General features: G+C 39.0%; 1 protein-coding gene across 1 annotated transcript in view; it reads left to right on the plus strand.

The window, feature by feature from the left end:
- Window positions 1-25,131, plus strand: part of LOC132482904 (probable helicase senataxin) — a 71,135-nt gene that overhangs the window by 4,941 nt on the left and 41,063 nt on the right. The window contains exons 3-10 of the mRNA XM_060088173.1: window positions 4,585-4,768; window positions 6,018-6,228; window positions 8,194-8,303; window positions 11,829-12,048; window positions 12,821-12,940; window positions 15,609-15,780; window positions 15,914-16,001; window positions 16,499-19,657. Of these exons, the coding sequence (XP_059944156.1) occupies window positions 4,592-4,768; window positions 6,018-6,228; window positions 8,194-8,303; window positions 11,829-12,048; window positions 12,821-12,940; window positions 15,609-15,780; window positions 15,914-16,001; window positions 16,499-19,657 (4,257 nt within the window). The 5' untranslated portion in view covers window positions 4,585-4,591. The remainder of the gene's footprint in view (window positions 1-4,584; window positions 4,769-6,017; window positions 6,229-8,193; window positions 8,304-11,828; window positions 12,049-12,820; window positions 12,941-15,608; window positions 15,781-15,913; window positions 16,002-16,498; window positions 19,658-25,131) is intronic.

The following is a 25,131-nucleotide window of genomic DNA, read 5'->3' on the forward strand; positions in this document are numbered from 1 at the left end:
CAAGATGTGATCAGTTTCCCATTAGCAGAGCTTATTATGCACTCTGAATTTTTGGGTGATAATGCATTCAAAAATGTAACATTGTCAAGTTTCTGTACCCAAGTATTCAATGACTTGGGTCATGTTTCTTAACCTTTTATTGTCCCTTCTCCCTCTCTGAAAGGAAACGTTTAAGACATTTCTTTCCTATGAATTTCCCATGAATTTTAATACCAGCAATATATTATATACTTCTTTATGTAATGTCCATATACCTGTGCTTTATATGTAAAAAGAGTAGGATGTGTTCCACTAACCAGTTTTCATCTCCTTGAGGATGATGCCACTCCTGATGAGAATGCATGGATTAGGATCATCCAGTTAGGAAATGAACTTCATTGGGTTTACAGTTGGGTTTGTAACTTTTTTCCCATCAGGCTGATATACATTCATTAGATAATGAAGGTCAAGTTTTCAAGATCGGTTTTGTTGGGTAATTTCCTGGCCCAATTCCCAATAAAATGTTTCCATATGATAGAACACTTGGTTCGATTTCCCTTGGGTGTGGTTTTCTTCATTTTTGTCAAAGACTGGCTAATAGCTGTTTGGCTAATACATTGAGTTTGATGTTTTTCGCATGAATAGACTGGGGTTGTGGGTTTGGGGAAGCATACTGCAGAGTTGAAGTTCCTGCCTCATCACATTGTGTCAGGGGTTACCAACACGACTTAACCACTGGTGATGTTAACCTTGATCACTTGGTTTGAGGTTGTGTTTGCCAGGTGTCTCCACCATAAGTGTGATTTTCACTTTGCATACTTTCTTATTTGGAAGTGTTTCACCAAGTCCAGCCCTCACTCAAGATAGGGTGGGATTAAGCTCCACTTCCTGGAATGGGGAGTAACTGTATATATTATTTGCAATTCTTCTATAAGGAAAGTTTGTTCCTTCCCCTACATTTGTTTATTCCTTCATTTGTATCAGTATGGATTCATGTATATTTATACTGTGGGTGATAATCCAATATTACATTATTTTGTTACTCAGATTGTTTCAGCTTTGGCCGCTGGGAGCTCTTCAGGTTGGTGTCTAATATGTCCCTTTGACATGCCCCCATCCTTTTGTGTTTTGTGCACTTTGTTTCTGTTCCGGGCTTCCCTGGTGGCTCAGTGGTTGAGAGTCCGCCTGCCAGTGCAGGGGACACGGGTTCGAGCCCTGGTCCTGGAAGATCCCACATGCTGTGGAGCATCTGGGCCTGTGCGCCACAACTACTGAGCCTGCGCTACAGAGCCTGCAGGCCACAACTACTGAGCCTGTGCTCTAGAGCCTGAGAGCCACAACTACTGAGACCACATGCCACAACTACTGAGGCCCACGTGCCTGGAGCCCGTACTCCACGAGATTGGCCACCGCAATGAGAAGCCCACGCGCCACAACAAAGAGTGGCCTCTGCTTGCTGCAGCTGGAGAAAGCCAGCACGCAGCAACGAAGAACCAACGCAGCCAAAAATAAATAAATTAAAATTTAAAAAGTCCCCCACTATTATTGTGTTACTGTTGATTTCCACTTTTATAGCTGTTAGCAGTTGCCCTACATATTGAGATGCTCCTATTTTGGGTGCATATATATTTATGATTGTTATATCTTCTTCTTGGGTTGATCCCTTGATCATTGTGTAGCATCCTTTCTTGTCTCTTGTAACATTCTTTATTTTAAAGTCTATTTTATCTGATATGAGTATTGGTACTCCAGCTTTCTTTTGATTTCCATTTGCCTGGAATATCTTTTTCCATCCCCTCACTTTCAGTCTGTAACTGTTCCTAGGTCTGAGGTGGGTCTCTTGTAGGCAGCATATATATGGGTCTTGTTTTTGTATGCATTCAGCGAGCCTGTGTCTTTTGGTTGGAGCATTTAATCCATTCATGTTCAAGGTAATTATTGATATGTATGTTCCTATTACCATTTTCTTAATGGGTATGGGTTTGTTTTTGTAGGCCGTTTTCTTTTGTGTTTCCCACTTAGAGAAGTTTCTTTAGCATTTGTTGTAGAGCTGGTTTGGTGGTGCTGAATTCTCTTTGCTTTTGGTTGTACGTAAAGCTTTTGATTTCTCCGTTGAATGTGAATGAGCTCCTTGCCAGGTAGAGTAATCTTGGTTGTAGGTTCTTCCCTTTCATCACTTTAAATATATCGTGCCACTCCCTTCTGGCTTGTAGAGTTTCTGCTGAGAAATCAGCTGTTAACCTTATGGGACTTCCCTTGTATGTTATGTGTCATTTTTCCATTGTTGTTTTCAGTAATGTTTCTTTGTTTTTAATTTTTGTCAATTTGATTACTATGTGTCTTGGCGTGTTTGTCCTTGGGTTTATCCTGCCTGGGATTCTCTGCGCTTCCTGGACTTGGGTGGCTATTTCCTTTCCTATGTTAGGGAAGTTTTTGACTATCATCTCTTCAAATATTTTCTTGGGTCCTTTCTGTCTCTCTTCTCCTTCTGGGACCCCTGTAATGCGAATGTTGTTGTGTTTAATGTTGTCGCAGAGGTCTCTTAGGCTGTCATCATTTCTTTTCATTCTTTTTTCTTTAGTCTGTTCCGCAGCAGTGAATTCTACCATTCTGTCTTCCAGATCACTTATCCGTTCTTCTGACTCAGTTACTCTGCTGTTGATTCCTTCTAGTGTATTTTTCATTTCAGTTATTGTATTGTTCATCTCTGTTTGTTCTTTAATTCTTCTAGGTGTTTTTTCTTTAATTCTTGTAGGGCTTTGTTAAACCTTTCTTGCATCTTCTCGATCTTTGCCTCCATTCTTTTTCCAAGGTCCTGGGTCATCTTCACTGTCATTTTCCTGAATTCTTTTTCTGGAAGGTTGCCTATCTGCACTTCATTTAGTTGTTTTTCTGGGGTTTTATTTTGTTCCTTCATCTGGTACAAAGTACTCTCTGCCTTTTCATTTTGTCTTTCTTTCTGTGAATAGGGTTTTCCTTCCACAGGCTGCAGGATTGTAGTTCTTCTTGCTTCGGCTCTCTGCCCTCTGGTGGCTGAGGCTACCTAAGAGGCTTGTGCAGGCTTCCTGATGGGAGGGACTGGTGGTGGGTAGAGCTGGGTGTTGCTCTGGTGGGCAGAGCTCAGTCAAACTTTAATCTGCTTATCTGCTGATGGGTGGGGCTGGGTTCCCTCCCTGCTGGTTGTTTGGCCTGAGGCGACCTAGCACTGGAGCCTAGCTGGCTCTTTGGTGGGGCTAATGGCGGACTCTGGAAGGGTTCCCACCAAGGAGTACTTCCCAGAACTTCTGCTGCCAGCGTCCTTGTCCCCACGGTGAGCCACAGCCATCTCCCCCCCCTGCCTCTGCAGGAGACCCTCCAACACTAGCAGGCAGGTCTGGTTCAGTCTACTATGGGGTCACTGCTCCTTCCCCTGGGTCCCAGTGCTCACACTACTTTGTGTGTGCCCTGCAAGAGTGGAGTCGGTTTCCCCCAGTCCTGTCAAATTCCTGCAATCAAATCCTGCTAGCCTTCAAAGTCTGATTCTTCAGGAATTCTTCCTCCCGTTGCCGGACCCCCAGGTTGGGAAGCCTGACATTGGGCTCAGAACCTTCACTCTAGTGGGTGGACTTTGTGGTATAAGTGTTCTCCAGTTTGTGAGTCACCCGCCCAGCAATTATGGGATTTGATTTTATTGTGACTGCGCCCCTCGTCATTGCAGCTTCTCCTTTGTCTTTGGATGTGGGGTATCTTTTTTGGTGAGTTCTAGTGTCTTCCGGTTGATGATTATTCAGCAGTTAGTTGTGGTTCTGGTGCTCTCTCAAGAGGGAGTGAGCGCACGTCCTGTACTCCGCCATCTTGAACCAATCTCTGAAATTAATTTCATTTAACCCTTTTTACTTGAGTTTGGATGGTGGAGGCTGGCTCTGATGGTAGTATAAAACCCCAAATTGGAGACAGTCAAAAACTGTAAGTTTCAAACTTAGTAGGAATAGGTTTGTAGCTATTATATTTGCAGCCATTACAGTTTATACTGCGTTGATGAGCAGTGAGTTATGGCCAGCAGTTCATACACACATGTGCAAATTCATGTGTATATATACTTCCTAACCAAGAGAAAATTCTCTATATGAGTTTTTGTTATTAGTATGGACTAATATTTGTAGATTTCTAAGGTTTCCAGGGATTTCTGGACCAGGGCCTCAGGGAATGTGAAAGGTTTCCTGAGCTTTTCACTTGACTCCAGTACATGATTAGAACACTCCAAAATCTGTACTTTGAAAACATTGATAATTCTATGTCTCTGTATATAATTTCCCATCAGTACTGTATAGTTTTGAGCCGGCTTTATAACACAGCTGTATGTTGCCTTATGATGTTTATTACTAACTGCTTTCATTTCATTATTTTTCACGTGTCACAGGTAAAGTTTTTACGAGTAAGCTCATATTGAGTTTAGCCAGTGATTGATAAGCTGGCCAGCAGAATGTTCTGGATGTGGTCGAGGCACATTGTAAGTTGAAGACATGATCATTAGTAGGAAATGTACCCATTCTCCACCAGAATAGGCCTGAAGTGTTGTGTGTTTTTTTTTCTTTAGTCTTTCCATGTCTTCTTTTCTGGATACAGGTACAGAATGAGCACATGTTGTTGGTGTACACCAGGTGGTATTTCCACCATTGACTTCCTGCAACGCTACGCATCCGAGACCCACTCCAGTGAATTTCAAACAGCTGATGAAGACCTCTGCTACTGCTTAGAATGTGTGGCGGAATACCACAAAGCAAGGGATGAATTGCCATTCTTACATAAGGTACTTTACATTAATTGGGCAGTATTTTTCAGAGCTTGATAACTAGTAAAAGAATAAATTTGAACTCTGTTGGAATCATTCAGGGAACTGAAAATGTGATTTAAACTGTGAATGCTAATATACGTGTAGTATGTAACTCATAGCCTGGTAGATAGTAGGTGCTGAATAAATGCTTATTGATTGATGGAATTGAATTGAAATCTAAAGCAGAATTTTATAATCCTCCACTTTTAGACATTTTGATGTGAAACAGTTTCATGAAATGAAGTGACGTATGGGGTTTTGTGGGTTCATGTTTTAATGTCGTTGTGTTTGACATTGTTAACAGCCAGGTATCTGAATGGCTTGGGTTATTCTTTTATTGGCTAATATTTTTTTTCCCTCTCTTCAGTTTTTAATGTTAAGTGCTATAAATCAATAAAGACAAACATTTTTTCATTCACAGTAACCAAAGTGAAACATATAATTTTAAATATGTGGCTTTGAATATTGGTTTATTATATTTATCTGATGAGAAATGGAATACGGATCATAGAGTTACGTATAATAATATAGAAGAGAGGAGGGGGATGATTAGTTACGAACCTTTTGAGGAAAACCTTTACGTTTACAAAGTTGCCTAGCGATGAAGCTAACCAATGCCTTTATGCTAAAGCTGATGTTTCAAGGTAATTACCTATGGCTGGAACGTAGAAGGGAAGTCAGAGAAGGTCCAGCTTGTGCCTTGGTAAAGAAGCTCCAACTTCTCATTTCCTTTTCAATAGAGTATAGTTGACAGTGCTGTTGATAGCAAAACTCTGCAAGAGCAATGTTGTAAACATCTCATGCTCTATGTACTCATGTTCATGTATCATAAAAGCCACTTTTATTTTTATGTTCAGTGACTGTTTTCTTTAAATCTAATATATGAGGTTTAGTCCTTTTTTTTTTTTGTGGTATGTGGGCCTCTCACTGTTGTGGCCTCTCCTGTTGGGGAGCACAGGCTCTGGACGTGCAGGGTCAGATGCCATGGCTCACGGGCCCAGCCTCTCTGCGGCATGTGGGATCTTCCCGGACTGGGGCACGATCCCATGTCCCCTGCATCGGCAGGCAGACTCTCAACCACTGTGCCACCAGGGAAGCCCTGGTTCTTCTTTAAACTTCTGAATTTTTATACTTAGAAAAAGGCTTTCTAGAAGGATCGTCACATCCAGTATATTTTGTTGCTAATAAGATATAAAGCACACTGCCCGTTTTTCTTTTCCTGTAGGTTTTATGGGAATTAGAAACCTCACGTCTCATAAATCACTTTGAAAAGGCCATGAAGGGAGAAATTGGAGACGATGACGAGTTATATATAGTAGACAACAATGGAGAGGCACAGATGTTTGACCTTACAGGCCAAGACTTTGAAAATAAGCTTCGAGTTGCTCTTCTTGAAGTACTGAAATATCCTTATTTGCTTTTACATGAGCGTGTTAGTGAGTATCTTGGGTGTTTCACAGTTGTATCATTTTTTTATTTTAAGAATTGTAAAAATTTGGGTTGATCTATATTGAAAATCTGTTTCTTAAACATATACTTAGGATACTCTTTTTTTCCAAACGTTTTATTTTGAGCATTTCCAAACCTAGAAAAGTGAATTACACAGTGAATACCATATACACACCACATAGATTGTACAGCTGCTGATATCTTGCTGTATTTGCTTTATCACATATTTATTCATCTATCCATTCAATTAATTTTCATTCTTGGAATTTGTCTGTAGCAAGGTTTTTCAAACTTGGCACTGTTGACATTTTGGACTGGATAATTCTTGGTGGGTGAGGGACATGCTGTTTATTGTAGGATGTTTAGCAGCATCCCTGGCCTCTCTCCACTAGATGCTGGTAGTGACTTGCTCTCCCTATTACCCTAGTTGTGACAAGCAAAAATGTCTCCAGATATTGCCAAATGTCCCTTGGGAGTTGGGGGTCAGGGCCAGTGGGGGACAAAATCGCCAGGTTGAGAACCACTGTTCTGTAGTAGTTTTCAGTAATCACAATGGCATAGCATATTATGTCTGCCTAGATTTTGGCCATTTATATTTGCATTTCTTAATATGAATCTCTTGAAGACATTTTCCTGATCTGTCAAATCTAACGAAATAACAGTACCTTTAAGGCACCCACTACTGTATCTAGTCCACATTCAGATTTTCCCAGTAGTTGCAAAATGTGTTTTTGGATGATTTATTTAAATTAGAGTCCAATCAGGGACTGTGCATTTGGTTCCATTTGATTCCATATTTCTTACATCTCTTTTAATCCAAAATAGTTTACTTTTACGTATGTGTTCACAGGTATAGATATAGTTAGATAAATAGATAGATGGATAGATAGATAGATAGATTTTTTGTCATAACTTTGACTTGCTGAGACCAGATGGTTGCCCTAAAGAATAATGTGCTTCCTGGACTTTTCTGATTTCTTCCTTGTCATGTTATTTGACTCGTTTCTCTATCCTCTGTATTTTCAGTAAATTGAAAAGTATATCTAAAGATTTATTAGATAAATCAGTTCTTTCTAAATAAATTCAAAATAACTAGATTTTTAAATTCGAACAAGTCATTTTTCAAACATTTATTAAAGAGTACCATATCCAGAAAACTATATAAGCTTGATTTTTCATAAACTAAACATACTTGTGTAGCTGGCACCCAGGTCAAGAAACAAAACATCATCAACACACCAGAAGCTCTCCTCTTACTTTTCCAGTCATTGTTCCTCCTTCCCAAAGCTAACCACTGTCACTACAATATTCTTTGAAGCTTGACAAAATAAAGTTGATTCATCTGATATGGTAAATGTAGGAGTCTATTCAGTATACTTTTGAAAGAGTGATGAAGAAATTTCCATAAAGCAACAGGGATTAGGATAGTGCTGGTACAGATAGACTCATGGAGCAGTGTAGAGAGTCCAGAAGTAAACCGAATCTATTTGGGGAATTTACTCTGTGGTGATGATAGCATTTCAAACCAGTGGAGAAAATGGATTACTCAGTAACTGAGAGTAGGACAAAATAGCCATTTGGGGGACAAAGTTGATTTTATCAGTGCGGTACAAGATAAAGCCCTCATGGATCAAAATGTAAAATGCTAATGGAATTGGACCTATAGCCATACTTCTAAGAAGGTGCCCTCTGGAGATAATTATGCCCAGTGTGAAAAAAGATGTTTGTACTAGGAAAGAGCAATTCATAGGCACACACTATGATCAACCTACCCGTCTTTCAGCAGCTAAATATCATTCCTACATTTACAGCATTTTTATGCCTCAGTTTAAAAAAAAAAGGAGCAACTTTTCATTTACTTACAGAGCAACTGAAGGAGCCAAATTTAGGGAATCTTGATAACGTTGATAAGATGTATGTCTTATGTTTACTGCCTTATTTTTTCTATTTAGATGAATTATGCGTTGAAGCACTTTGCCGGATGGAACAAGCTAACTGCTCCTTTCAGGTTTTTGACAAACATCCAGGGATCTATTTGTTTTTGGTCCATCCCAATGAAATGGTGAGTGTGAGTGTTAGGCAGTGGAAGAGGGGATATTTTATTTTTGCACCTATAGTATAGATAACTATAATAGAGGTTTTTGATGTGTACTTTGTTTAAAATATTTGCCAAAGTTATTCTCTTGTTGTTGTAACATTACTGCAGTTAAGGAGGGGGTGCTGGGGGGGCTCAAAGAAGAGAGTTAAAAGAGTAGGGAAACAGTTCTGACAGGTGATGCTTCAGTTTAAAAGACAAATGAGGGAATAATCTGAACTTTCAGTGTGTTGACCTGAACTAACGAAGAAGGAGAGTTCTCTCTTGCTTTTCTTGCTTGCCTGCCCCGCTCCAAGCACATGGAAATACCAGTTAAAACACTTGAAATAATTATTTTGCTAATAGATGAGATTTTTAACAGGTGATGGGGTAGAGGGGAGGACAAGGAGATTCAGTTCCTAGGTGCCAGACAGGAAGAGGAGCATGAGAATCAGAACAGTAGGTAGACAGAAGCAGAGAGCAACACCAGAGGCTTGGAACCTGACTTTGAGCTGATTGCTCGAGTTTGAGGACGTATCATCATGTGGCGAAGCAGTGTGTGCAGTAGGACCTGTGCACGTTGGCCTCTAGAACTGAGTTACAACGTTAAGGCAATAGCCATGAAGGGTTGCTCTGCCAATAGAAGGATAGTAAAGAGGCTTTTTTTTTAAGTGGCGAAGAAAGAACACGGTAATGGGGTTTCCAGTCAGAATGGTGGTGAATTTCAGTCTCCTTTGTGCCAAACCCAAACAATGATAGAAAAAAATTCAAAAAGTGGAATTCTAAAACGTATAATCACACTTTTCAAAGGATAAATGTTTCTTTGGACCAGTAATGGAACAGAAATACAAAGTGATACATGGTGGAAACCTGTATGTCGGCCTGGGTGGCTGTAGGTAGCAGGGGACTGAGTTTGTGCATGATAATAAGAATTACAAGTCTACTCCAGGCAAGGGTAGAACCAGAGTCGAGGCCTGTGCTTAAAATAAGGGTGGGGCTTTCCTGCCTGTGAAAGAAGACTGACAGAAAGTACAGCCAGCTGCTCTCTGGGACTGGCTTTCTTAAAGCTGCAAAGCAGTAGAGGAAGCAGGTCCAGCTGAGCAACCAGGACCTGGGCCAAGCACTTGCAGACTTGGTGGCTGGGTCTGCAGGGCCAGGAATGACTGTATTCTTCATTATATATGTGTTTTTTAGGTGAGGAAACTGAGACAGGAGACTTAACCACAGTTGCACAGGCTAGTATGGTGACTGGGATTTGTATATAGGCAGCCTGATCCAGAGCCCTAATGCTTTTTTTTAAAGTTTTTATTTGAAAATACTTTAAAATTTTCAGAAAATTCTCAAAAATAAAAAAGTAGAAAACACCTGTATATTCTTTAGCTGTATTCACCAGTTACTAATGTTTCACTCCATTTGTTCTGTCATTTGCTTTCAGTTAACTACAAAGCTGTTTGTTTTCTGAACCATTTGAGAGTAGGTTGCATGTATCATAGCCTTTTGCCCGTAAATACTTCAGTGTATATTTCCTAATAATAAGAATATTCTCACAATATTACAAACTTCAGTGACTTCAACATTGACACAGTAAGGTCTGTTTTCCAGTTGTGTCGTGTGATCCAGTGTACTTGGTAGCATTTTCCCCCTGTACTCCAGTATCCAGACCAGGATCAGGATTTACATGTAGTTGTGTTACATTAGTCTCCCTTAATCTGTAACATTTCCGCAGCCTATCTTTGTCTTTTATGACAATTACATTTCTGAAGAATAGTCATTTCTGCCTCCCTCCCATTTACAAAAAATAGAATGCTTATCATTTTGGGTTTGCCTGATGCTTGCGCATGGTTAGGCTTCGGTTATACGTTCCAACTGGAATACTACATAAGTGAAGGATGTTATGTCCTTCTCAGGGTGTCAGATATACAGGCATGCCATATCATTCGGCCTCTCATGGTGATGTTAATTTTGATCATCTAGTTGAGGTGTTGTCCAGTTTCTTCATTGTACAATGTCTATTTCTTAAGTACTGTAAGATCACATAAATACCTTACTCCTCACCAAAATGTTCTCCTAAATTTAGCATTACCTAATGGTTCTTCCCTGAGCCAGTTTTTCTAAGATTGCAAAATAGTTTCAACCCCAGCACTTTACACGTTTACCAGTCAGCACTTGACATTGATTATACTATAATCAAGAGCCATTTTCCCTGCTCTTCATTTATTCATCTGTTTATCATAAGTTATAGACTCATTGATTCCTTTGTATTTTTTTTTCGATAGCTTAAAATCCATTACTTAATTATGTTGGCATAGAGCCCATTGTTTTGTCCACTAGTTCTATGTGTTGCAAACTTTTCTGCCCATAACCTAAAATATAAATAGTAAAATAGTAAAAATATTCTTTATCGAGTTCACACACATATATAGACATGTGCGACCTAAACATTTCACAAAACAATACTTACTGTTACTATGAAGGAAGCCCACTGATTTTTTAAAAAATTTTATTTAGTATTTAAGGTTGGTTGTGATCACTAAATTCAGTTTGTAGCGCAGAATAAATTTAAAATCACTTCCCTATGCTATATCGCCATGTAGAGGTGACCTTTGATTTCTTCTGAGTTTTCTCTTTTCATTTTTCTTTCCTTTTTTAACTTTACAAACATACAAAAATAGATTGGTGTAGTGAACCCCCATATATCCATCACTGTGCTTCATCTGTTATCAATATGTGGTCAATATTCTACTCCTGTTCAGTTTAGTTAACGCAAATCTTAGACATCAGAGCATTTCATCCATAAAATACTTTAGTACATGTATCAAAAAGTTAAGTGCTCTTTAAAAAGAACAATTACATCAACACACTTAGAATAATAATAATATATTTCTAGTCAGTGTTTGAGTGGAAGTTATTATCTCAAAAATGCTTTATTAGGGTTAGATCAAATCAGGATCAAGTAAGGTTCACACGTCGCATTCCAGTTGACCCTTGATCAACATGGGTTTGAACTGCATGGGTCCCCTTATACACAGATTCTTTTTAATAGCATGTAGTATAGTACTACACAGTTCGAGGTTAGTTGAGTCCATGATGCAGAACCAGGATATGGAGGGCTGCCAACTATGTTATATTCGAATTATATTAGTGTATTCAACTACGCAGAGGGTAGGTGCCCCTAACCCTTGTGTGTTGTTCAAAGTTCAATTGTAATTAATATCTTCCGTATTTTTTTTTTCTGTCATCATGGACCTTTTGGTTTATTTCCTTTAAATGTCTGAAAATCATGTATTTTTCCTAAAGTACTTTATTCTATATGATAGTTTCTGTCTTCCAGTTTTATTGAGGTATAATTGACATACAGCACTGTATAAGTTTAAGATATACGGTGTAATGATCTTTTTAAAGTATTTGATGTATCTTGTGTCCTCTGTAGTCTGTAGAGAATCTTATTTTAACTGTATTCTTTCTGTAGACAATAGTGTGTTAAATGAAGTAATGAATGTGTTACACTTTTAGGTTTCACGTTGGGCTATCCTGACAGCAAGAAACTTGGGGAAAGTGGACAGAGATGATTATTATGACTTACAGGAGGTTTTGACTTGCCTTTTTAAAGTTACTGAGTTGGGGCTTTTAGAAAGTCCAGACATTGATACTTCTTCTGTCCTTGAGAAGGGTAAACTGATTCTTCTGCTTTCACACATGTATGATACTGCCAACTACAAAAACTATTGGTTAGGTGAGTATTGTTCCTACACACATATAATTAGTATTTTCCAATATTTCTTATGATTATCCTGCAAGGGAAGGGATCTCTTCTGGTAATCTGATGAAAATTGCTAAATAAAGGATTTCATAGTTCACAATTCTTGTTCTGTCATTAAATTGACTATTACAACATCTTGTCTTTAAACATTTCTTATCCTGGAAATCATCTGTGTAAGAGGTACATTTTCAAGTATGGCAAATAGATCTTTTATTTGAGGCAGTATTAGATGTTACCGTATTAGCACAGCAGCTGAACTTAATAGGGTTTTGATCTCTTGAAACAGAGGTTTAATACCTCTTTTCCCATCTGTAAAATATTTCCTGGGAGAAAGCGATACTAACTTTGGTTTTCATCAAGTTGTATATTGACTTAAAGTAGTTCTGTCCTACTTCATTGATTCAGAGTCTTACAGTCATGTGTATATTTGGCAGTGATTGGTACTTGAAATATAGTGATCTTAAAATTTAAGGGGTCTTTGATATTATGAGATGCAAATTGTGTGGTAGGCATTTTGGAAATGGTTTTCTAACCAGGTTCGTGCCATTTTCCCTTTTTATTCAGTCTAAAGTTCTGTTCTTAGGAGGAGGAGTTGTATATGAATATCTCAGACTTCAATGTCTGAGGCACTGGATACTGTTTGGTTTCATCTTACTGCCTTGTTATTCTTTTGCCAACTAAACTGGAGAAGACATTAGAACAGTTTCATTTAATCAATTCAAGAAAACTATATGTGATCTTACAGGTATTTGCATGTTGCTGACCATTCTTGAGGAGCAAACCATGGATTCACTGTTGTTGGGCTCAAACAAACAGAATGATTTTATGCAATCAATACTTCACGCCATGGAGAGACAATCAGATGGTAATAAACTTTATTTGCTGACTATTGTTATGATGGTGCACTTTGAAAATACTAGTGTCACTGTAAGAATTTGGGTGTATGATGTGGAGGAAAGAAAGAATGAACATTTTATGGTTTTGGTCATAGAGTCAGAATTTTTAATTGGAAAGGACCTTCAGAGTTTAACTCAGCACGTTACTTTCATAAAAGAAGAAACTGAAGCCCAAGGAAGTTAACTTACTTTTGAAAAATATAATTAATTTATTTTTGGCTGTGTTGTGTCTTTGTTGCTGTGCATGGGCTTTCTCTAGTTGCAGTGAGCGGGGGCTACAGATTCTTTCTTTAACATCTTTATTGGAGTATAATTGCTTTACAATAGTGTGCTAGTTTCTGCTGTATAACAAAGTGAATCAGCTACACATATACATATATCCCCATGTCCCCTCCCTCTTGCGTCTCCCTTCCACACCCCCATCCCACCCATCTAGGTGGTCACAGAGCACCAAGCGGATCTCCCTGTGCTCTGTGGCTTCTTCCCACTAGCTATTTTACATGTGGTAGTCCATGCCACTCTCTCACTTCATCCCAGCTTACCCTTCCCTCTCCCCGTGTCCTCATGTCCATTCTCTATGTCTGCGTCTTTATTCCTGTCCTGCCCCTAGGTTCTTCAGAACCTTTTTTTTTTTTAGATTCCATATGTAAGTGTTAGCATACAGTATTTGTTTTTCTCTTTCTGACTTACTTCACTCTGTACCACAGACTCTAGGTCCATCCACCTCACTACAAATAACTCGATTTCGTTTCTTTTTTATGGCTGAGTCATATTCCATTGTATGTATAGCCACATCTTTATCTATTCATCTGTCGATGGACACTTGGGTTGCTTCCATGTCCTGGCTCTTGTAAATAAAGCTGCAGTGAACATTGTGGTACATGACTGTTTTTGGATTATGGTTTTCTCAGGGTATATTCCCAGGAGTGGAATTTCTGGGTCATATGGTAGTTATATTTTTAGTTTTTTCAGGAACCTCCATACTGTTCTCCATAGTGGCTGTATCAATTTATATTCCTACCAATAGTGCAAGAGGGCTCCCTTTTCTCCACACCGTCACCAGCATTTGTTGTTTGTAGATTTTTTGATGATGGCCATTCTGACTGGTGTGAGGTGACACCTCACTGTAGTTTTGATTTGCACTGCTCTAATGATTAGTGGTGTTGAGCATCCTTTCAGGTGTTTGTTGGCAAGCTGTATATCTTCTTTGGAGAAATGTCTATTTAGGGCTTCTGCCCATTTTTGGATGGGGTTGTTTGTTTTGTTGATATTGAGCTGCGTGAGCTGCTTGTAAATTTTGGAGATTAATCATTTGTCTGTTGCTTCATTTGCAAATATTTTCTCCCATTCTGAGTGTTGTCTTTTCATCTTGTTTATGTTTTCCATTGCTGTGCAAAAGCTTTGAAGTTTCATTAGGTCCCATTTGTTTGGTTTTATTTCCATGTCTCTAGGCGGTGGGTCAAAAATGGTCTTTTATGTCATAGAGTGTTCTGCCAATGTTTTGGCAGGCAGATTCTTTACCACTTCACCACCAGGGAAGTCCCCTCTTTAAGAAACATTCCATAATTGTCTTCACTTAACTAATGACTTTCTTCCTTATTTGAGAGCTTCCTAGACATAAGACAGCTTCAGTAGAAGATAAAAAAGTATATGAGCAGTTCTACACGAACGACTATGATAAAAAAAAAAAAAAGTAGACTCTAAGAGCCCTGAGGGAAATAAAGCAGAAAGTTCTAAAGTTGACAGTAATTGGGTGAGTTAGAGCACTTGCCTCCTAAGAATACTGCGGAAGATGACAGGTGGTACTAACAGTGAAGCCATTCTGGTTCTTTCTTGGAAAAAGCCAGCTATCTGTTTTATTCTGTAGGTGGTGTATCTTTATGTGAGTGTCAAAAATAATTCTGGAAAGAAAGAATAGAGTAAGATCTTACAGATGCTTGACTGAGGGCTTCTAATTTCCTTAGAAGACATTAAGGAGAAAGTGAAGGTCTTTGAGCAGGGCAGTGTTTTGCCCCTGCATGTAGAGAAGAGGGGAAGGACCAGGGATAAGAGTGTGTTGAGTAATGGGAATTCCTGCCAGTTGGATGGAATGGAGATAACAACAAAGCCATGTTGAGACATGGGTGGATGAAGATTATGTATCTCTGCTTATCCAGTGGATGAGGGGTTCAGTCCTTTATTCCAACCGAATGACACACACAATTCAGGATTTCTCATATCATGGACTTTGTTTAGATCTGAAAATACCAAGTTTTTCTTTCTCTCCCTTTTTTTTCTACTTTACCTCTGTTATTTATTGAAGGATGGGAGTATAAAGGTCTGGAAGAAGCAGAGGAGGAACGATTCTTTCAGGTTGGCAAATAGGGTGAGAAAGTTGAGTTTATCTGGACTATCTCAGTTTGTTCCACACAACAAGATTTCTTAACAGAGGTGTATTGCTTTAAAAAAAATGCAGACACTATTTAAAAGTTTCCCAGCTTTCTAAAACCTGTAGTTGACAATGCTTTACTTTAAATTATTTCCTGCTTTGCTTTCACTTTTGTTGCTACCCAGGTAAAGAATGCTTAATTCTCAATATATTTTAGTACCTTTCTCTAGTTGTGTTGTAATTTGGCAAATTACTCCATTGTGTTTCAGATGATAGTGTGGATCCTTTCTGGCCAGCGTTACACTGTTTCATGGTGATTCTGGATCGTCTTGGATCTAAGGTCTGGGGTCAACTGATTGATCCTATTGAGGCATTTCAAACCATTATCAACAACGTGAGCTACAGGAAAGAGATCCAGAACATACGGAACAGCTCTGTGAGGTTCGTTCAGTTCCTGTGTCAGGATTTCCAACAATCTGTATGAGGAAGTCTACTATAATTGACTTAACAGTAGGATTTTTCTCTTCTTTTTACCCTTCCTTTCAGTAATTTCTATTTGTTCTTAATATTTAAGGACCAAGTCAGAATCCGAGTCATATTTAGATGATATGGTGACTTGCAGCCAGATGGTATACAATTATAACCCTGAAAAGACCAAAAAGGTATCAAACATTTTGAGAATTCAGATGATATTGTATTGCCTTTATATTGTATAGCCAGTGTTTTATGTGGTTAGTTGCATTGCTGATTTTATGATATGTAGCTATTCTGAATCAACTGTTGCATAAAACAGTTTCTGATTGAACAGTAGCTCATGAGGAAAAATGGGCTGTAATGAGAGCATGCACACTTTGAGAGATTAATTTTTAAGTACATTTTGGAAGGGTAGAACATTTATGGCTTGAGGGAGATAAATCACATGACTAGAAATCAAAACCAACTGAAGGAAAGAGGTCCAGAGTACATGGAGGTTTTGTAAATTTAACCTTTTCATGAAAGCTTCACCTCAAAATTGGACTGTTTTCAATTTCTTGGGGGTCCGTATATGTACATCAACACAGGAAAGTTGAGCAGTGTATTTTCTTGTTGGCAACTTTTGTGTTAAACCTGTCATGAATGGTGCTTGTTTATCTGAATGTCAGTATCTCTTTCATTTTAGGATTCAGGGTGGAGATCAGCCATTTGCCCAGATTATTGTCCTAACATGTATGAAGAAATGGAAACATTAGCTAATGTGCTTCAGTCAGATATCGGTCAAGACATGCGTGTTCATAACAGCACGTTTCTGTGGTTCATTCCCTTTGTGCAGTCCCTCATGGATCTTAAGGATCTGGGTGTAGCTTATATAGTGGAGGTTATTCATCATCTGCATTCTGAAGTCAAAGACGTCCTCAACCAGACGGACGCCGTGTGTGACACAGTCACTGAGTTTTTCCTTCTGATTTTGGTGTCAGTGATTGAACTGCATAGAAATAAAAAGTGTTTGCATTTGCTGTGGGTTAGTTCCCAGCACTGGGTGGAAGCCATCGTAAAATGTGCCAAGCTTCCCACCACCGCGTTTGCTCGGAGTTCTGAGAAGTCATCTGGAAACTGCTCCAAAGGCACAACAATGATATCTCTGTCACTGCATTCAGTGCCATCTAACTCTGTACAACTTGCTTGTCTGCAGCTGATCAGAAGTCTCCTTAAAGAAGGCTATCAGCTTGGGCAGCAGACTCTTTGTAAGCGATTCTGGGATAAGCTCAACTTATTCCTACGAGGAAATATATCTTTAGGTTGGCAGTTGACAAGTCAGGAAACCCATGAGTTACAAACTTGTTTAAAGCAAATTATTAGAAACATAAAATTCAAAGTGCCTCAGTGTAGCACTTCTGTGGATCTGACTCCTCCATGTAAAACGCCTCCTGCATCTTACAATAAAGAAGAAAGTGAACAAACAGGTAAGGAGTCTAAAAAACACAGGCACTGTCTGGAAAACTCCAGCCCAACATTCTCTAAAGAACCGATGAAAGCTGATGCCTGTCAAGTGAAAGAGAGTATTTTCAGCAAGACACATAATGCCATAGAAGAGGATAATGAGCAAACTTATATAAAAGATTTGAAACGCAAAGACCATCTCTCAGCTGAGTTGTGCTTGAAGCCCAGTAGTAAAAGGCTTGTTAATGAAAGAGCTCGAGGCCAAATTAAAATAAGTACAGGGAAGCATAAGTCTGTAAAAGAGAATTCCTCATATACCCCACAGAATTGTACTTCAAGAAATGGTCCAGAAAAGGTATTTGACAGAGGAATAATCACATCAGCAGGTTTGTTGACTGATTCTAGCAATGACTCTCTGGAAAAGGTATCCACATCAGATGAGGATTTCTCTTTAAAGGATGATGCTCTTGGCAAAACATCAAAAGCAAGAACTAAGGCACATAAAGATGAAATCTGTGCTAAGTTATCGCATGTAATGAAAAAGCAAGACAGGAAAAGTACCACTTTAGAGGAAAACCTGACTGTATCTAGCATTGAAAGTTTCTGTTCAAAGAAAGATGCAGGAGGTCAGAAAGGAGATGGCTTCATACACAATCTCTCTTTAGGCCCTAGTGGTGTTCTGGATGATAAAAATGGACAACAAAAACCTGAAAACAGTTTATTGCTGAAAAAGAAACAAGTAAAGGAAGAAGAGTTGGGCATTTTCTCCACCCCTGATATCAGTTGTCAAATACTAGAATGTCATGTTGGTAATAAAGATTTGGTCTCATTCACAGAAATGACCAATATTTTTGTGGAGAAAACACCTCCCTTTAAAGATCCTGTGACTGTACTTGAATCAAGAGATATGGGAATTAGCAAGAGTACTGTTCAGTTTTCTTCTGATTTAAGAGAACAGGTCCTTAGCATCAGTCCTAAGTCTGACCCTTTAACAGATTCTCAGATAGACAGAGACATCCACATATTATCTTTAATAGCTCAAGCCAGTGTTATTAAGTTCCCATCAGGTTCAACCCAAAGAAGTTTATCCCAGCTACAAAGAAAAGTTAAAGATGATAGAAGATGTTTGACAGCCAACCAAAATAGTGTCAGGGAAACCTGCTGTGGACACGTCATTATTATTTCCGATTCTGATGAAGAAGATGATGATGATGAAAGAATTGTGGGTTTTAAGAAACACATTAAACAGGGTAAAACATGCATTGAGAAAGAATGTCCAGAGCATCATACTTCAATAGCTAACACAAATGTGGAACAGAATGTAATAAAGGAAGAAAATACAAGGTCCCTTTTGCGGTTTGAGGAATCGGATTCTCATTTTTTTGAGTTTGAAAGTCCATGTGAAGTGTTTTCAGTTTGGCAAGATCAGAAAGCAGACAAGAATTCAGTTCAAGAGAATGAAGATAATTCGTGCTTGACTCATGTAGGTGATACCACAGATGATTGGGGTTATGGTACAGCTTATGTACCTGAAGAGGTCATTAAAACAGCAGAGGCAGCTTTGAAAGAGGGAGAACCTGAATCCAACAGTGACATAGAGGAGGATAATACATTTTTAACACAATGTGATCCGGAAGATATGGATTTATGTTCACAAATGGAGAAAGAGAATGATGAACTCATTGAAGTAGTTCATGGAAAAGATACAGTCCAGGTAGAAGAAGATTCTGTGAGTCGGCCTCAGTTGGAATCTTGGAGTAGCACAAAATGTAAATACAAAGATTGTGTGGAAACACTGAAAAACCAGGGTGAATACTGTTCCAAACACTCTGAAGCTAAAGCAGCAGATGAAGATATATTTCGTAGACCTGGCTTGCCTCTCTCTGCATCTAAACCTTCGAGACCTCCCACTGCTAAGATATTTACCTCCAGTAGTACTTCACGAATTGCTGGTCTTTACAAGTCTTTGGTAAATACGTCAGCACTCTTACCAACTCTGCAAAATAAGTCAAGTGGGGTACAATGTGCTTTGAAAGTACCACAGCCAGTCTCTCTGGTGTCTCAGAAGCCAGTGGCTGAAATGAAGGGTTTGTGCAACGTTCTCCAGTCTCATACTCCAAATAATTCCAACAGGCAAGGCTACAAAGTTCCATTTTGTGAAAACAGATCTTTTTCGCCTTCCTCTCCAGTAAACATTTTCTTGTCAGCACAGTCCATCTCTGACACCTTCGTTAAAGAGGTCTTAAAATGGAAATACGCAATGTTTGTGGACTTTGATCAGTGCGGACCCCCTTCAACTCTTTGTCAGTCCATCACAAGACCTGTGCCTGTGAGATTTCAAGATGGTAGAGATTATTTTAATGTGTTTTTCCCTTTGATGATCCTGAATACTTTTGAAACAGTAAGTATATGTTCTAATCGTATACGTTCAGACTTTGAAATTACCTTTCTTTACCATGTTGTGTACGGCTAAAATAACTGATCGCATTTTGATTTAGATGTAGCTTGTAGATTTCATGTTGAACAGACATTGTGCCCGACACTGTTCTAGATGCTGGTGATACAGAGGAAACACTTAAACTCTGCCCTTCTGGAGCTTACAGACACAATTCAGAGTGCTAGTTTACCAAGTCCAGAGGTGGCACAGGAGGAGGAAACGTTTTTCGGTGTAAAATAAGGGAAGACTTCTCAGAGGACATAGTCTCTCATCTGCGTTTATTTTTTTGAAAAGTAGAGTAAACCTTTACTGAAGTTTTCTTGAGGAGGTAGCAAAGGGCAAGTTACACTGGTCAGCACAAAGCAGTAAATCCCAAATTTCTCATCTGTCTTCCCAACTTCTTATGCCTCATAGCAGCCTTTAGCTGCCCCCCTACCCCAACACATCCCATTCTGGCTCTTCTCTCTTTCTTACTGCCTGACTGGGATTGCCAAGTAAAATATAGGATTCCCAGTTAAATTTGAACCTCAGAAAAACAGCTAGTAATTCTTTAGTGTAAACATCCACCTGCACTTTGAAGGATGTTTTTGGTGTTCTCACAGCAGGTCGATTTTTACTTTTTTTCAAATTGATGAAAAAACAAAAACCCAAAACGTGAGTGTGCAATAAGGTGCTTCAAAACAAAGAGCACTGAGGTGAATACCCTCGTATTCAGTCAGCAGATCCTTGGGTGCCTGATACTTGCCCAGTACTATCACAGACCTGGCGGGGGTAAAGTGGTTAACACGACAGACAAGGCCTCTGCCTTCTGGGAATGATCATTTCAGATCAGGACAAAAGGCTCTAGAGTGCTCTAGAATGATCTAGAGCAAAAGGGAGTCGGCACTTTAGACTGAAAGGTGAGACAGCCTCTGAGAGCGATGGTATTCACACCGAGACCAGAGTGAGCAGAAGGAGTTGGCCATAGGAAGTATTGACAGGCAGAGAGACTGCAAAGATCCAGGTTAGAATTGTTAAAGTCAAAGGAGATGTACTGCACAAAGAGGCAAGTTGGTGTCAATTTATGCCCTAAATTTCAGCCATTGTCGTAAGAATTATTTTACTAGTGTTTCAGAACCATTAGAAACAACTAACTGATAAAGGCTCTTCAGTCTCTCTCCTTAAGAACAATGTGAAATAGTATTACAAAAATGATTTTCTTACCTTACAAAATTGTTAGTTCAGTGAACAGTGTATACAGTTAAATAACCTGCAGAATATACAGAGATTTTCTTCATCTTGGAGCTTATTTTTTTCTTGAACGTTTATCCTTTCCAGAAAACACTAAATTGCTTAGAGGCCATTCATAGCCCTTAAATTTAGGACACAATTGTGATTTTATTTTTCCCTTAGTTCAGAAGTATTTATATGTTTATCTTTAAGATTTCTTCCTTCAGGACATTTCTGTAGCCAGAACCTTTTCAAAACAGAATGAGTGCAAGTTCCATTTGTACATACACAAAGTTTAAGATAGTCAAATACTTGTGGAAGGCCCATTATAAAAAAAACATCAGCCACTCTCACCTCCCCAAGTAATTATTTTTGATCCTTGAGGGATCCTTTTGTTATTTACTTCCATATTTCTAAGTAACATGCCACTATTTTGACTTGTTAATTTTTCAGTACTAGACATTTTCTGTAATTACCCACTACAGGAAGTACCCTCTCTTCCCAGCCCTGTGTTCACACACACCTCTCCTGTTTCCCCATCCTCACTATGGAGTAGTTTTGTAATTTTTAGGTCAGTATTGGTTATTAATTTGACGATATAAAAGGTGTCCACTGGGCTTCCCTGGTGGCTCAGTGGTTGAGAATCTGCCTGCTAATGCAGGGGTCACAGGTTCGAGCCCTGGTCTGGGAGGATCCCACGTGCCGTGGAGCAGCTATGCCCGTGAGCCACAAGTACTGAGCCTGCATGTCTGGAACCTGAGCTCCCCAACAACAGAGGATGCGATAGTGAGAGGCCTGCACACTGCGATGAAGAGTAGCCCCCACTTGCTACAACTAGAGAAAGCCCTCGCACAGAAACGAAGACCCAACACAGCAAAAATAATTTAAACAAAAGAGAATAAGGTCTTTGAATTGAAAAAAAAAGTTTCCATGACTAAGTCATGTGGTAGCTGTAACTACTTTTCATTTCCGACGCTTTGCTTTCTCTTTCTTTGGATTTATTGTTTACTTAATTTTCTATGTACTTATTACTGATTTAGCTTCAGGCTGTCTCTTGGATGTTTAGGTCTCTCAGTATGATCAGGCACATCAGATAGTTGATAAATTTCGTCTTCTTGGTTTAGGATGGTTAACCTGAAATGCTCACCATCCTCATCCTAGGGCTTGCATTTCCTTCTTTCCTGTGTTGGATCTTTGTCTCCTGTACCCAGGGTTGTCTGTTTTTGTCACCCTCTCATTTTAGTAAGGCACATCCTTCAAGCTTCCTGAGAAAAGAATGTGTAGGAGATAAATTTTGAAACTTTGCATGTCTTAAAATTTCTTTCTATTTGGCCATCTCTGTCTTTGTTGTTGTCATCGTCATTCTCCTTCCTTCGAGACTTTCTCAGCGTCCAAGTCTATTGAAAAATTTTTTGAGCATATTTTTAGTTTCACAGTACTCTTGTCCTCTCATTATTCCTTTATATAGGATTGTGTGCTTTCTTCATGTGCACAGTATTTTTTACTACCTGAAGTTAATTAATGATAAGTTTAAAGTTAGTTGAGAGTTTTCTTCTCTTTTCATTGTCCCTGTTTTCCCAGTTGCTTTTTTCCTATTCATTTTACTGTCTACAGACCTTTCATGTTAACTCCTTTCTTCACACGTCTAATGATTTTTGGTGGTTTACTCACATTTAAGAACAGGATACTAACAAGCAGATTGGAGCATTGTTCATAATAGCCAAAAGTTGTAAACAGCCGAGATGTCCATCAGGAGATGAATGGGTAAACAAAACATGGTATATGCCTACAATGGAATATTAGTCTACTATTAAAAGGAATGACCCGTTACATGTACTTTTACCTGTTCTTTGATGAACCTGGAAAATAGTATGCTAAGTGAAAGAAGCCAGGTACAGAAGGCCACACATTGTGTAATTCCATTTATATGAATTTTCCAGAATAGGCACATCCGTAGAGACAGAAAGTGGATTAGTAGTCGCCAGGGGATGGGTGAGGGAGGGGTGTGGGAATTAGGACTGACTGCTAATAGGTATAAGGCTTGTTTTGGGATGGTGGGAATGTTCTGGAATTAGATAATGGTGATGGTTACACAAAATAGTGAATGTACTAAAAACACACTGTAGTGTGCACACTTTAAAGTGGTGAATTTTATATTGTGAAATATATCTCAACTTTTTAATGCTATAAGAAAAGAGGATGCATTTAAATAATGACAGGTCAAAAGAGATGCTTAGGAAAAGAGATACTTTTACTAAAATGGTCCTTTATTATTTGCACTGTGGAAGTCAAATGTGATCTGAAGGACACCATCACATGGTGAAATCCAAATTAGTTTCATTCTTTATATTAAGATAATATGCTTAGGTATAGTTATAATCTATATTTTGTTACATGTAAGATTTTAAAATAGATTAGAAGCTCTGAGTGAAAGGGATAGGCTTGTTGACCATTTGGCATTTTATTGGGAAGCCTCATCCCCACCCTCATGTCACTGTTTTTAGTCTTTTTTTTTCCCTTCTTAGTGAGGTCAGATGTCCCCAAGAAGAATCTTCAGATCGATTGCCTGGAAAGCATAGGCTTGATGGGGAGCTGACTGTGGGGTGAGGGTGGGGGCAGAGGGAAAGGTCCAGGCATTCAGAATCTAAACATTTGCTTAATTCCCTGTTTAAAAATTATTTTATTTTATTTTTTAAATTATTTTATTTATTTTTGGCTGCGTTGGGTCTTCGTTGCTGCACGTGGGCTTTTCTCTAGTTGTGGCGAGGGCTTCAGTAGTTGTGGCTCACAGACTCCAGAGCGCAGGCTCAGTGGTTTTAGCGCACGGGCTTAGTTGCTCCGTGGCACGTGGGATCTTCCCGGACCAGGGATCAAACCCGTGTCCCCTGCATTGGCAGGCAGATGCCTAAACACTGTACCACCAGGGACGCCCCCCCACCTTTTTTTTTAAGTACAGCATCCCCTCTCTGTCTGCTGCCCCACAGGCAGAGACGGTCACACTTCATAGAAGTGAAACCACTCTAGCTTTTTGCTAGGAACAGGGATGGGCAGTCTCCCTTCAGCCCTCCTCCTTCTAGAGGTGTATGTCAGATGCTTCCTTCTTAGAGTTCAGCTTCTTGGACTTGCTGAGTTAGTTAACCATTCATCCATCTGCTTACCAGCTTCCCAGATTTTGATACTCTTGCCTCGTCTTCTGTTCTCTTCATCCTAATGAACTAATCCTGTTGTGAAAAATCCTTTGGGTGTTTTAGTGGGGTTTCAGGGGAATGAAAGGAAATGCCTGTGTTCAATCTGTCATCTTTACCATGAAGTTTTATCTTGTTCTTTTTTTCTTATTTTTGCAATCTTGTTCTTTTTCTTTAACCATGTAGTGAAACAGCATTGTTTTAGCATTTCTAGTTTATATAGTCCAACATTTATTAATGGTATTATTAATATACCTTGATTCCTTTTTTTTTTTCCCCACTGTAACGTGTGGCTTGTGGGATCTTAGTTCCCTGACCAGGGATTGAACCTGGGCCCTCAGCAGTGAAAGCACTAACAACTGAACTGCCAGATAATTCTCAGATACCTTGATTACTTTTAATGTTTATTCTTTCTTATAAGCCAGAGACTGTGGCATCAACCACAGTCTTGGTCCAAGGCTTCTTATCCTTATTTGGATGTAATTTGACTTCATAATATTGTTTGTTAATGGAATGCTGAAGTGTGTTTAGAGTCCTTTGACAGAAATGTGGTTGGTATCCTATTTAGGACATGAAACACAGTGTTTGGTTATCCAGTTCTTATGTCTTATTGCAGGTGGAATGCAATGACATTGCGTAGAATTATCCCTTGCCCCAAAGGGCAAACGAGCAAATTCAACTTTTAGAAATATGAGTCTCTTGAATAAAAAAAAAATCCCACAGGATTCAGAGGCAAAAAGTATACAAATCAATTTTCACAGCAAAGTAAAGGAGCTGTTACAGTGGAGGATTCCTGGACTGAATGTCAATATTATGACATAGTATGAGTCTGTTTCGTGTTTGGTAGTTGCAATCGTTGTTGCTTTTGTTGTGGTCATCCATTTGCAATGCTTGGTGTCAGTTTATCTCTTGTAAAAACAAAATACAGTGTGTGTGGGGAAAAAAAAGAAATATGAGTCTTTTGTGTACTGATGTGACTGATAGAGGATATATTAGTTTTTAATCCTTACGTTTAACACACAAAAGTATTAGATAATGTGCACT

The sequence above is a fragment of the Mesoplodon densirostris genome, chromosome Y (assembly GCF_025265405.1).
Source record: "Mesoplodon densirostris isolate mMesDen1 chromosome Y, mMesDen1 primary haplotype, whole genome shotgun sequence".
Taxonomy (NCBI): Eukaryota; Metazoa; Chordata; class Mammalia; order Artiodactyla; family Ziphiidae; genus Mesoplodon; species Mesoplodon densirostris.